Genomic DNA, 13,750 nt, shown 5'->3' on the forward strand with positions numbered 1-13,750 from the left:
ACCCTTCACAGAATCTGTGTCAGGCTGAGAGCAAACTTCCTCTTACATCAAGCTTGGTTTATATGGATGAAGAGGAAACAGATACAGCAATTCTTGCCAACAAGTGAAGACATGTGCCAACATTTATTTGGACTTATGGAAAACAACTCTCTATTTAGCATTAAACAGAAAATAATTTCATAACACAGCACTTAATTGCTGACCACAATATTTTAGCTGCTGATTATTGTGTTTTTCCTAAAGCACATTCATAAGAACTACTTTTGGACTGAGCCCTGAGAGCTCAACGCACTGCATCAATTTGACAACAGATGATGCAAATTGTGATGAGCGTGGCGTCCTTGTGTTTCATTTGGTAGAGTGCGTACCATGAAGGCGTAGCCCTGATCGCGGCAGCTGCTGGTTCATGTCTGACTAATGGCTCTTTGCTGCACGTCCTCCTCTCCCTCTCCCCGACTTTCCTGTTACTATTGGAATCAATAACTTTAGAAAACTAATGAACCCACGTAGGACACACGTGCATGGATGTGTTATAATTCTTGTGCCATAATAGATCTTTGTGTATTTGTTCAATGCTTTTACCTTCAAAAGTAGCATAAAAGTTGTGTACTTAGTTATGTTGTATTTGCAACGTGTTTGTGTATTTGATTGGATTTTCAGTGCATGTGTTGTCAAATTGATAATGATGTTTGCTGAATTTGCTTGTGTTTTGTCCAGTTGCAAGTGCGTTCTTAAGTTAGAGTGCATTGAGCTCTCAGGGCCACCGTACAAATCCCTCCACTCATAAAAAAACTGTCATTGTTCTCAGTGTTTTTGAATTGCTGGTGATGACATCATTTCTTACAGGAATTTGTCTGAGATACAAATGTGATTAAATGTGGACATGAGGACAAAACCATAAGTATTACATCGAAGACACTGAGCCACAGTATTAGATGTGAGAAAACTCAACAGAGTGTTGCAGGGATGATGTATTTTTGTAGGCCAAAATGGAAGTTAGCGTCACTTATGGAGCATTCAGACAGTGCGACAACAGCACCACTGTGAACTTTGACCCCTGCACGCTGTGACGAACACCAGTACGGCCATTAGAAATGAAGCATCCAGCCACACATGGAAGTAACTGGACAGTAGACCTGAAACTGGCAGCTGTGGAAACAGAGCTCCTTCACAAATTCCCTCAGCTGCTCCCTGAATCTCTGAGCACCCGCAGTCTCCTACTTGCTGCTCCTCTTCCAGGGCTTTTGCTAACATTTGTTTCTTAGCATGCGAAAGATACATCTATGTTGCTACTAGCAACGGTAGATTCTAAAAACAGCAGGAGGTTCCTGCTTCGTAGTGACGTGTCCCACTAGAAGTTTGGAAAACTCTGCCTATGTTTGCTCTGAACTCACTCTGTCCTCACAAATGAACACCAATTTAATGATTTTTGAAGCCTAAACACAATTGCAAATGTTAGGCTATTAACAAAATTAGGTCACATTACTTCAACATCACCACTGCTGAGCTTCAAACTTGTAATTTGATTTAATTTGCTTTTCCCACAAATGCCTATTCTCTTTGAGAGTTTGTAATAGTTTGCAAAATCATGAGTCGAATAGATCAGTTTTCTTGTTTGGTGTGATGATGTCCTTGGCAACTGTTCCTGGCAACTGCTGAAGGTAGCCACACGTGAGCCACCTTCTTTAAAACATGTAAACCCTTTAAAAATCACAGCTGGGGTATTTACTGATGTATTTTATGGTGTAGAACAAAACAGGAAAATGTTGTGAGCTTGTATCAACCACAGACCTTATTTCAGGCATCTAAGGGAAACTCCATTCAAAAAAACCCATGGACTTCGGGACAAGAGAACCTGAAGCAAAAATGCTGACTTATTTCCAGGTTTAAGGACTCAATCCTGCAGCATCCTGATCTAGGAAAAGAAGAAGCGCAAACCATGGATGTGTTATAAGACTAGGCGTTATAGCTGCTGAGGAAGGGACAGGTGCATGGCAGTTGCCACTACATGAGCTGGCCCAGGCTACAGCAATGTAAGATCCCCCCTCTTCAGCTGCAACTCATGGTTACCACTGTATTTCACAAGTTAGCAAGTCATTGCATATTGTGGTTTATAAAGCAAAGAATGGTGGGTTTCCAGTGAATAAACAGATGCTGGAGTCTGGACAGTAAAGCAATTATATAGAAGCATGGATCAACTTCTGGAGTCTGGAGTTCATGGATTTTTCAGAGAGAAAACACCGACCAAACTGAGTGATCTCTGAGGGTCTTTGTAAGAGAGGTGACCAAGAACCTGGTGGTCAGGTTGGCTGACCTGTAGGGATCCTGTTTGGAGATGAAAAGCTTCATCAATCAGTCACTGATTAGATATATTAGATATACAAGCCCGCAGGTAATCTCTGGTGCACCCACTGAATTTGTTAAAATGATACAACAAACTTTGTATAGTTGGTTGACTGGAGCTAGAAGCTGTATTCAAGAAAAAAACCCAATAATAGTATTTTTCTGGTAGAAGTAAAAAGATTTATTGCAGTGGCAATAATTTCTGAATTATACTGAACATATTTGGGGAATTTGGAGAAGTGGAAGGCAAATAACTCAAGTGAGTTGTGTATTTCTTGTTGAGTCTTGCTCAAATTCAGTCAGTCAGTCGGACAGACAGGGAGACAGACAGACAGGGAGACAGACAGGGAGACAGACAGACAGACAGACAGACAGACAGGGAGACAGACAGGGAGACAGACAGACAGGGAGACAGACAGGGAGACAGACAGGGAGACAGACAGACAGACAGACAGACAGGGAGACAGACAGGGAGACAGACAGGGAGACAGACAGACAGGGAGACAGACAGAGAGACAGACAGGGAGACAGACAGGGAGACAGACAGACAGACAGACAGACAGGGAGACAGACAGACAGGGAGACAGACAGGGAGACAGACAGACAGGGAGACAGACAGACAGGGAGACAGACAGAGAGACAGACAGACAGACAGACAGACAGGGAGACAGACAGAGAGACAGACAGGGAGACAGACAGACAGACAGACAGACAGACAGGGAGACAGACAGAGAGACAGACAGGGAGACAGACAGACAGGGAGACAGACAGGGAGACAGACAGAGAGACAGACAGGGAGACAGACAGACAGGGAGACAGACAGACAGGGAGACAGACAGGGAGACAGACAGACAGGGAGACAGACAGAAGGCGGAGAAACTTGTGTCAATCACTGACCAGCTTCCGCAAACTTCCCAAAAACCTGAGCTTCGTCAGATCACGTGAGAACACTGAGGATTATATAACGTGAAGGAGCTAAAAGGCGCGAGCCGGCGGCCCCGGGGGAGAGCGGGCTGAGCCGCCGCTGCTGAGGAGCTGTGAACCCGAGGGAACCGCAGAGATGTCCGCCTGTGAGTTTGAGTCTCTGGAGAAATCTCTGGAGACCCACCTGCCGGAGGCTGAGCTCGCTGAGGTCAAACGCATCTTATTCGGGAAGGAAACCGAGTGAGTATTTGGTCATTGTAGAGAAACAGACCTTTATACGTGATTTCTGTCTTCTACATAACTTCTACTGTGCTGGGTAATTATTGTTCTGTTGGGAGGACTTTGGTCTGTGTTGTCAGAGCTGCAGTGTTCAACACACACAACCTTTCACCTGGCCAAAGACAGGACTTGTACTGCATACAGGCAGTTTGTGTGTCCTCACCACTGCGTATTCTTTTTCATTCTTTATTTTGGGGCAGCAGTTAATATTACAAAACACACATCAGAAAAAAACCCACTTTAATTTCTCATGCTGTCAATAGTTTTTCAGGATGTAAGAACTTTGTATGGTTTGGGAGAAGCACAGCCTGCACACAGGAACAATGACAAGCATGTCTGCAGAAATCACAGCAAAACCAAATGAACAGAAATGAACAATGAGGTCAGAGCAGAATGACACAACTACAGATTCAGCCGTTCAACACTTGCACAAAATCTGCCCTGAAGGCCCTTACATACTTGATCCACGTGGTCCATAGTTTATAAATTCAGTTTTCTGCAGACGGAGAGAGAAGGTGATCTTTTCCATAACATAAATGTCATTTATTATATCTGCCTGCTTCTGTATTGTTGTGGGTTCAGCGAGTAATCAGTGCCCTGTGAGTGTTTTTTTACGAGCTGGAATCAAAATACCAAACATATATTCATCTGATTGCCTTGCCTGAAAATCAACAGTTCCCAAAAATAGTGTGGAAAATTGCAGGAGCAGATCAGTGTCAAATATACTTTTTAGTACTTTACTTATGAAACCTGGCCCAGAGGGGCCTAATCGCCGTTGTGCATTTGCTACACACTCAGTAAGAAACACACAAGTACTGCAACTAACAATTATTTTATCGATTAATCTGCAGATTATTTTCTGATCACTTGCTTTGTCTATGCTAATTCGGTTTGCAACATATTCAAATTGCTTTTGTCCAGTTTATTAAATAAAATGGTGAAAAAAAGCAGGAAATCCAACCAGCAAATATTTCTCACATTTTATTGATGATTATTGAAATAGTTGCAGATTTATCTTCTGCTCACCAGGCAGTCAGACTTCCCTTACTTCTCACTGTTGACATAAAGCCTGAGAACTCAGACAAAGACAGTGTAACGGTGGGCTCAGTCATTACTGGGACCAGTGTTAAATCTTCTGCCCCTCCTCTGTGTTACAGGAAGTTGGACCTCCCTGCGTGTGCTGTGGGAGCTGCCTCTGAACGTGACTTTGAGCTCAAGGGTTACAGGTTTGAGGCTACGCAGGAACAACTGAGGCTGCCCAGGAGGATCCGGGTGGGACTCGTTCAGCACCACATTGTTCTGCCTACTGATGCCCCCATCCTGGACCAGGTCAGGACTTAGACACATAGTACTGATTACCAATGTGGGGTACAGACGGATGGGACGCTGAGAGACATTTTAAGAATGGACGGACTGTTAAGGGAAAAGTGACCTCTGGATGTTTCCTCCACAGATCAATGCCATGCACAGCCGGGTTGGTGAGATGGTGGAGGTAGCAGCCATGTGTGGTGTAAACATCATCTGCTTTCAGGAGACCTGGAGTGAGTTCTTTCATGAAGCACAATTACAGCTGTAAAGTTACTATTGTAAATGAAATGTTCCTGGTTAAATAGACTGACTTGCCTTTTTCTGGTCGCAGCCATGCCCTTTGCGTTCTGCACCCGAGAAAAAGAGCCATGGACAGAGTTTGCAGAGTCTGCTGAAGAAGGAAACACCACACGCTTCTGCCAAGAGGTGAGATTCCACAGGTCTGCTACAGACATGATCCACTGCTGAACACAACTCTGAAAACACTGTGATTCTGTTACTAGCTGGCCAGAAAATACAACATGGTAGTTGTTTCCCCAATTCTGGAGCGAGAGGAGCTGCACAACACTCTGTGGAACACAGCAGTGGTGATCTCCAACTCTGGAAATGTGCTGGGAAAGAGCAGGAAGAACCATATTCCCAGGATTGGAGACTTTAATGAGGTTAGTGGGCAAACTTTGTCAAACTGTATGATCCACATCAGCTGCTTAGAATTAGGCAAACTGCTGTGTTTAATGTGTTTTCTTTACTCTCAGTCTACGTATTATATGGAGGGCGACACTGGCCACACAGTATTCCAGACACAGTTTGGGAAGATAGCTGTAAATATCTGCTACGGGCGCCACCACCCTCTCAACTGGTTCATGTACAGTATGAATGGAGCTGAGATCATCTTCAACCCATCAGCTACTGTTGGAGCCCTCAGGTAAAGGCCCACACTCACCTCTGTGCACTGTGTTCCTATGCTGATTATTTGATTAAACTTAGATGAATTTGGGAATATTCACCAAGTAAGCCCAACTTCAGGGACCTTATTTAAATAGGGTAGGGTCCACCTGCCTGAAGGCCATTATCATGACAGCTGATAATGTGCTTCAGTATATTCCCAAAATTCTGATTAATTAAATTACCGTAAATTAATTACAGTACAGAAAACCTGGGGCTTTGACTGGTACCCGGAGGTCCATGGCCATCGTTATTATCGCCTAATTGCTGTTGTTATATACTTAATTTGTTGTTACATATTATTATATCAACAATAAAGTTATTTCTTTTCCACAGTGAGCCCATGTGGCCTATCGAAGCCAGGAATGCAGCAATAGCTAACCACTGTTTTACATGTGCAATCAACCGTGTTGGGACGGTAAGTCCACCATAACCTGTCTGTAATCATACACGCACCGGGGATAATAATGTGTCTCTCATTAATTCACAGCATGTGAATTCATGTTAAACAAAAAAAAATGTCTTGTCATTCTTGTTTATCATCCAGGAGAATTTCAAAAGTGAGTTCACATCTGGTGATGGAAAAAAAGGTATGAGATTTGTCTCCTTACATTCAGAAAGATGCTCTCTTTTCATGCAAGTTTCAACTGTGGTGCTGTATAGTATAGTGAATCGGAGGGAAATATAAAATCATATTAGTAAGTTTATTTTTAAATATAACCTGAATGTTACTAAACCATGAAACATAGACCCTGAAAACGTGAGAGATCACACTTCGGTCAGTGTAACAGTAAAATGTAGCTGGTAACTGGTCCTTTAACTCAGAATGTGTGTGGTATACAGGGCAGATCACTGGAATAAAAGGTAATGTAAATTAGAAATAAAACTAAGTCAGAAATGAATTGATAAGTTTCATTTTTTAATATTAAAAAGTTTATTTTATCCTCTGTTGATAGATAATTATCTAATTCATCATCAGTACAATACATTTTCCTTTTTTTCATGACAGCAGCTTGATATATTTTATCTAGAAAATACAGATTAATTTCATTTTTGGTTTAATATCCTGACTATTGGGGTGTCAGGTCAGCCTTCATATACTATTTCACTTACTTAATTTTTTCCAGTCAGTCAGTTTTGGTTCCACAGACAGTGACTGTGCAGCTGAAGAGAACCAGATAAAGACCGCTCTCCCGACTTTTGCAGCTCACCATGACTTTGGACACTTCTATGGATCCAGCTACGTGGCTGCTCCTGACGGCAGTCGTACCCCGGGGCTCTCCAGAACCCGCGACGGCCTACTGGTGGTAGAAATGGATCTCAACCTGAACCGACAAATCAGCGACAAATGGAGTTTTAAGGTAAATTCAGCAAATCCTCACAATTCAAAGCTGCAGCCTTGAAATGTTTCAGTGCAGCTTTACATGAAAAATTACTTCAGCTCATTCATCATTTCAGCTCTAACATATGTTGTTAAGAAGTTTAATCCATAAACTCTTGCTTTTTTAAGCTAGATGATATATGTAATTATATCTGTTACATATTGCAGTGTAGTAAAATGTGCAGTATTTCTCTCTGAATTGGAGCCTATATACTGATGTGAAAATGTGACCTAAGAACTGTTCATATGTGCCTGTTCACTGTACTTCACTTTGCAGATGACTGGGAGGTACGCAGAGTACGCAGAGGAACTCACCGAGGCTGTTAGACATGACTTTAAACCCAACATAGTGAAGGAGTAGAAGACATCCCAGATTCACTGTAGTTCATTTCAGTATGATACTCACTAAACTTGTGGTTATTGTTTTGTTAAACCAAAACCTGTCAGACTGTCATTTTGTCTCTGTGAAATCCCATAAAACTAATTTCTAAATCAAACCATAGCCCTGTTCTTCATTTGAGGAGAACTGAGTTTTAGACAAACCTGAATTCTTCAGTTGTGTTGCAGCTGGATTAGAAGCAGAGTCAGGTTTCTGTCCTTCATCAGGGTCATCAAATGACACACTTGTTTTTAGAATAAAATCTTTAGTAACCTCATGCAATTCCTCACATTACAAATGGACTTTTGGATACCATGAGCAGATAAAGAAGTTCTATTATCAGACCAATAAAAACACACCATTGAATTATGACAATTTGACACATAATTTGATGGGGGTTTGTCATCAAGCCAGTTTCATAAATTATAAAGTTCTTATGATTTACTGTACAGGAGATTTTAAGTTTTAATTTCATAATTAGAAAATGCTTAAGGAAAGACAGTAGGTACTTCAGCTTTAAAAGATAACAGCACTGTCATTTAAGAAAGAAACAAGATAACAAAACAAGAATTAACATGATCATTCTAATCACATATGAAGAACAGCTGATTTTATTCCCTTTAATAATGAAATTTAAGGCCCAGGTGCCTCAGTTAACATTCATGTGACAGAAAAACTGACAAGGATGAAGCATGTGTTCAAATCCTTTAATTGTAACACATAATAAATGCAGTTCTATATTTATTAAAAAATTAAGTTTGCTGCTTGTTCTTACCAAAAAGCACAACCAGGAAGAAACCACTTCACATGGATTCTAAAATGCCATTTCACGGTAAAATCTTTAATTTAAATAACATATAATTATGTCTGGTATGAAAAGTGTAGTGCAAAAACGTATACGTAATACCAAAAATAAAAACAAAACTGAGTAACAATGTGTAAATTAACTAGTCTTCACTGATTTCAACAGAGAAAATTACACCTTTGTTCTTCCACATGATCAAAACAACCAAACGATGCATCCTTTTAACCAGTTTGTTGCCATGGACTCAAGATGTTGAGCAGTTTTTTCCCAGTGAAGTGAATGAAACTAGTGAGTTCATGGTTCTTTGTGTCCATCCACTGTCCGTGTTCTTCTGCAGGCAGATTCAGTCCCATAGACAGACTATGGGAGTATTGCATTGAGCTAGTTTTTTTTCATTTGAAGCACATGTCACACTTGAGGGCGTTAATTACCTGAGACTCTCAAAGCACAACTACTACGACTTCTGTTTCCCCTTTGATAAAAATCATCTGGAATAAAAAGTGACCAAGAGTTGAGTTAGGAGGATTCCTATAGGGGCAAGTGGAGGTGAGGGCCGTGGCAACAGATGAACCGCTTCAGACTTCAACACGGAACAGAACAAATACATTTTCTTAACTTATTGTTGTCATCATCAGCCCTGAATTACATGAACACTATTTCCTGGTAATTCCTATTCTAGAGTTTGATTCCCACATTTATCCACTGTAGTTTCACAAGTCTGAAGTCCTCTGCTGAAAGTTTGAGATTTCAATAGATTCTAACTATGAGCAACCACAGTCATTAAAATTCAACCAAGACAAAATAAAATCCATCCATCATGTCAAGAAGGAATTAAAAAAATAAATAGTCTAGATTTTGAACCCTTTAGCTGTTAATCTATCACAGGTCAAGCAGTACTGACAGTGTGAGAGGGAATAAGAGAGCAGTGATTCTGCAGCAAGTGTAAGAAATCTTTTTCCTGCGAGCCATTGGGCTTATTAGCACCGGAGAGGACAGTCCAGGGAATCTGTGACAGCTGACAGACCTGAACTGGAGACCATGGTGTCAATACAACGATGTGCCGAGGAGGAGTGAGATACCAGAGTGTCCATCAACTCTCCTTAAAGATGAACAGGATATCTTCATCTGTCCCATAGCTCCGCCGGGCCTCCTCAAAGTTACTCATGCTGGTGCAGCACACCCCTAAAAACACACACACACACACACACACACACACACACACACACACACACACTCCTGTCAGTGCCAAACTGAACCCATGACTTGTTCATTATTTGCAGTCGGACCATTATAGCAGACTTAAGAATCAGCAGCCACTCTACAGTGGCTCTGTTGGTTGGTCCACAACTTTGGTCCAACTACTGAATGAGCTGCCATTAAATTTCACTGCTTAACTTTTCCTCTAGATGTCAAAATGAATGTATCCAATACTTTGCTTCATGAAAAACCTGCAAACAAATGACATTTCCATCAGCCTTAGCTGTAGTTTGTATTTAGTGGTAATTTGCTGATGTTAGCCTGCTATACTAAACTAAGATTACATAACATGGTAAACATTATACATGCTAAACATAAGCATGTTAGTATTGTCATGGTGAGCATGTTAGCATGGCTGTAGACAAGGCTGAATGAGTTTGCATCATCAATGCTTTGATCTAGGGCCGCTACTACTGCTAATTATTTTCATTTTAAATTGTTCTGTGAATTTCTTTTTTATTAATTGGTTAATTGTTTAGTCTATAAAATGTCTGTAAACAGTCAAAAATGTTTGTTCCACATTGTCAGAACACAGGGGTGGGAACTTCATATTTTGTGTTCTGTCTAATCAACAGTTCAAAAGCCTAATTATTATATAACATACAAACATATGAAAGAGAGAAAAGCAGCAAATCCTTACATTGGAGAAACTAGGAACTACAAATGTGGAAAATTCTTACTTGAAAAATGACTTAGACAACTAATCTATCAAATTTGTCAGCAATACATTTTCTGTCTATCAACTAATCTCTCTAAACCAAGAAGGGAAATGTGTATTAGACCTGATGTAAATTTTGACACTGTCTCTTGGCATTATACTTTTTTACTCAAATACACGCCACATCCAGCCTGTACTTTGAATATACGATATTACTCACTGTCAGAATAGGCGGGGTTGTTGTAGAAAATAGAGCCTGAGGTCCTGTTGAAGCCGCACACAACCACAAAGTGACCCTGGTACTCTGGCTTTCTACAGAAACACTTCTGACCAATGGGCAGGAAGCAACAGTATTTGACAGGTGAGGAGCACAGTTCACATGTCAAGACGACAGCGTTGACCAGCACTATGGCAACGTGGCCCTGCTCCAGATGAGACTGGATTTCCTGAACGGTAACAGAACTACAGAGAGAAAACCAGTGTTGCATTTTAGGTTTACATTGTGTAAATCAAAAACAGGTGGCTTGTCCAGGTGAATAATAATTACGAGAAAACTCACCATTTCCTCACCACCACACCTTTGCTCTCTGCTTTCAGGAAGAGCTCGTTCACTCTGTCTTCTTCTGTGTCAAAATGCTTCTTATAAAATGACTGCAGACCATACCAAGAGAATACAAAGACACTGTCACACACACAGGACTAAACAAAAAAACTGAAAATCTGGTTAGGACAGTACTAACAGACAAGACTCAGTTAAGTACCTGATTCCTAAAACCCTTATCAACACCCAGAGTCTGTGTGCAAAAGCAGTGTTTGATTCCTAGATGGCACATGAGGTAGGCCAGATCAATAGTCCACACGCTCTCCGTCAGCTTCAGGTCCCAGCATGCTCTCTGAAACTCCTCCTCACACACCGGGTGGAGGTACCTGCGAGATCGGGACAGTGCAGCCATGTTACACCTGCAACATTTACCAATGTGAAACAGCTCAGTGTTACAGTAACAGTCTCTAGATATTTAGTGTGGTGAAGACTGGTTATTACAAACTTTCAGCAGAGAACATAAGGCATAAAGATCTGCGGTGAATGATTTCACAAGTGAGCAGCTTTACAGTGCACTTACTTCAGGACCATCCTGGAGCAGGCTAACCCACAGTCCCAGTGGTACAGCTGCCGAATGACAGGCACATTCAGCAGGATGGCATCATCTGAGAAAAGCCGTCGTGTTATTATCACCCTTTAAAAACAACTTAAACACTGCTGAAAGTGCAAACCGACGCTGCTATAAAACAAACGGTGCAAGCTCCAGCTTCCTGCCGCTTACCTGTCATTCTGTTGGGATCTGTCTTAGATAAGCGGCCAACTAACTAAGTCCGGACAGGCTGCCCAGTTGTTTACAGCACTTACAGCTGGGTTAGGTTTCCTCATCGATGCTAGCTACAGGAAACCAGCTGCCCAACCACAACTTTAGCTGTTAGGCTAACAGCACTAACCCGCCTGCTTTCTGGCCGCTGCCTGGCCGGCTCCTCGACACCCACCGCCGCTACACATACGATGCTCCGCTGCCTGAACAAGTGAAGGGAAAAGTGACAAAAAACTCAAATGTAGCAAGTTTTTACGCCGACGGCTCCATCTGAAGAGCTCCTCAGCCTCAGTCCGCTGTTCGCTAGCGGCCGGAGCAGCGGTGGGTTTGGCCTCAGCTACAGCTGCGCTGCCCCCTTGCGGCGGGGGGGAGTCATCGGCCTGTGGCTCCGGGTGGAGGACAGAGGGGGAGGACAGAGGGGGAGGACAGAGGGGGAGGAAACAGGAGGAGGACAGAGGTGGGGGACAGAGGTGGGGGACAGAGGGGGACGACAGAGGTGGGGGACACAGGTGGGGGACAGAGGTGGGGGACAGAGGTGGGGGACACAGGTGGGGGACAGAGGTGGGGGACACAGGTGGGGGACAGAGGGGGACGACAGAGGTGGGGGACACAGGTGGGGGACAGAGGTGGGGGACAGAGGGGGAGGACACAGGTGGGGGACAGAGGTGGGGGACACAGGTGGAGGACAGAGGTGGGGGACAAAGGTGGGTGGGGGACACAGGTGGAGGACAGAGGTGGAGGACAGAGGTGGGGGACAGAGGGGGAGGACACAGGTGGAGGACAGAGGTGGGGGACACAGGTGGGGGACACAGGTGGGGGACAGAGGGGGAGGACAGAGGTGGAGGACACAGGTGGAGGACAGAGGTGGAGTACAGAGGTGGAGGACAGAGGTGGAGGACAGAGGTGGGGGACACAGGTGGAGGACAGAGGGGGAGGACAGAGGTGGGGGACAGAGGTGGGGGACAGAGGTGGGGGACACAGGTGGGGGACACAGGTGGAGGACACAGGTGGGGGACACAGGTGGAGGACAGAGGGGGAGGACAGAGGTGGGGGACAGAGGTGGAGGACAGAGGGGGAGGACACAGGTGGAGGACAGAGGGGGAGTACAGAGGTGGAGGACAGAGGGGGAGGACAGAGGTGGGGGACACAGGTGGAGGACACAGGTGGAGGACAGAGGTGGGGGACAGAGGTGGAGGACATAGGTGGGGGACATAGGTGGGGGACACAGGTGGAGGACAGAGGTGGGGGACACAGGTGGAGTACAGAGGTGGGGGACAGAGGTGGAGGACATAGGTGGGGGACACAGGTGGAGGACAGAGGTGGGGGACACAGGTGGAGGACAGAGGGGGAGGACAGAGGGGGAGGACAGAGGTGGGGGACACAGGTGGAGTACAGAGGAGGAGGACAGAGGAGGAGGACAGAGGGGGAGGACAGAGGTGGGGGACACAGGTGGAGGACAGAGGGGGAGGACAGAGGTGGGGGACAGAGGTGGAGGACAGAGGGGGAGGACACAGGTGGAGGACAGAGGGGGAGTACAGAGGTGGAGGACAGAGGGGGAGGACAGAGGTGGGGGACACAGGTGGAGGACAGAGGGGGAGGAAACAGGAGGAGGACACAGGTGGAGGACACAGGTGGGGGACAGAGGGGGAGGACACAGGTGGAGGACAGAGGTGGAGGACAGAGGTGGGGGACACAGGTGGGGGACACAGGTGGAGGACACAGGTGGGGGACAGAGGTGGGGGACACAGGTGGAGGACAGAGGGGGAGGACAGAGGTGGGGGACAGAGGGGGAGGACAGAGGTGGGGGACAGAGGTGGGGGACAGAGATGGAGGACACAGGTGGAGGACAGAGGTGGGGGACACAGGTGGGGGACACAGGTGGGGGACAGAGGGGGAGGACACAGGTGGAGGACAGAGGGGGAGGACAGAGGGGGAGGACAGAGGGGGAGGAAACAGGAGGAGGACAGAGGTGGGGGACAGAGGTGGGGGACAGAGGGGGACGACAGAGGTGGGGGACACAGGTGGGGGACAGAGGTGGGGGACAGAGGTGGGGGACACAGGTGGGGGACAGAGGTGGGGGACACAGGTGGGGGACACAGGTGGGGGACAG

General features: G+C 44.9%; 2 protein-coding genes across 2 annotated transcripts; one reads left to right on the plus strand and one right to left on the minus strand.

The window, feature by feature from the left end:
• The first annotated feature begins 3,231 nt into the window (after nt 1-3,231).
• Nucleotides 3,232-8,494, plus strand: upb1 (ureidopropionase, beta). Its single transcript, XM_071482018.1, has 10 exons — nt 3,232-3,507; nt 4,704-4,875; nt 5,000-5,087; nt 5,186-5,280; nt 5,358-5,516; nt 5,610-5,779; nt 6,136-6,217; nt 6,347-6,389; nt 7,006-7,160; nt 7,458-8,494. The coding sequence occupies exons 1-10, from the start codon at nt 3,404-3,406 to the stop codon at nt 7,539-7,541; spliced, it is 1,152 nt and encodes a 383-aa protein (XP_071338119.1). The 5' UTR covers nt 3,232-3,403; the 3' UTR covers nt 7,542-8,494.
• On the minus strand, nt 8,253-11,972 carry gucd1 (guanylyl cyclase domain containing 1). Its single transcript, XM_071482019.1, has 6 exons — nt 11,602-11,972; nt 11,401-11,485; nt 11,041-11,206; nt 10,839-10,930; nt 10,500-10,741; nt 8,253-9,546 (listed from the first exon to the last, which is right to left on the minus strand). The coding sequence occupies exons 1-6, from the start codon at nt 11,606-11,608 to the stop codon at nt 9,455-9,457; spliced, it is 684 nt and encodes a 227-aa protein (XP_071338120.1). The 5' UTR covers nt 11,609-11,972; the 3' UTR covers nt 8,253-9,454.
• Nucleotides 11,973-13,750: the final 1,778 nt, after the last annotated feature.

The sequence above is a fragment of the Trachinotus anak genome, unplaced genomic scaffold (genome assembly GCF_046630095.1).
Source record: "Trachinotus anak isolate AG129_WGS33_773 ecotype Australia unplaced genomic scaffold, CSIRO_AGI_Tana_v1 ptg000008l, whole genome shotgun sequence".
NCBI lineage: Eukaryota > Metazoa > Chordata > Actinopteri > Carangiformes > Carangidae > Trachinotus > Trachinotus anak.

Coding starts and splice junctions, on each gene's coding strand:
- upb1 (XM_071482018.1), top strand. CDS start 3,404: ATGTCCGCCTGTGAGTTTGAGTCTCTGGAGAAATCTCTGGAGACCCAC. Junction 5,088..5,185: donor CTGCTTTCAGGAGACCTGGA/GTGAGTTCTTTC, acceptor TTCTGGTCGCAG/CCATGCCCTTTGCGTTCTGC. Junction 6,390..7,005: donor ATCTGGTGATGGAAAAAAAG/GTATGAGATTTG, acceptor CGACTTTTGCAG/CTCACCATGACTTTGGACAC.
- gucd1 (XM_071482019.1), bottom strand. Junction 11,207..11,400: donor TGCTCCAGGATGGTCCTGAA/GTAAGTGCACTG, acceptor CCGATCTCGCAG/GTACCTCCACCCGGTGTGTG. Junction 10,742..10,838: donor GGTGTGGTGGTGAGGAAATG/GTGAGTTTTCTC, acceptor TTCTCTCTGTAG/TTCTGTTACCGTTCAGGAAA.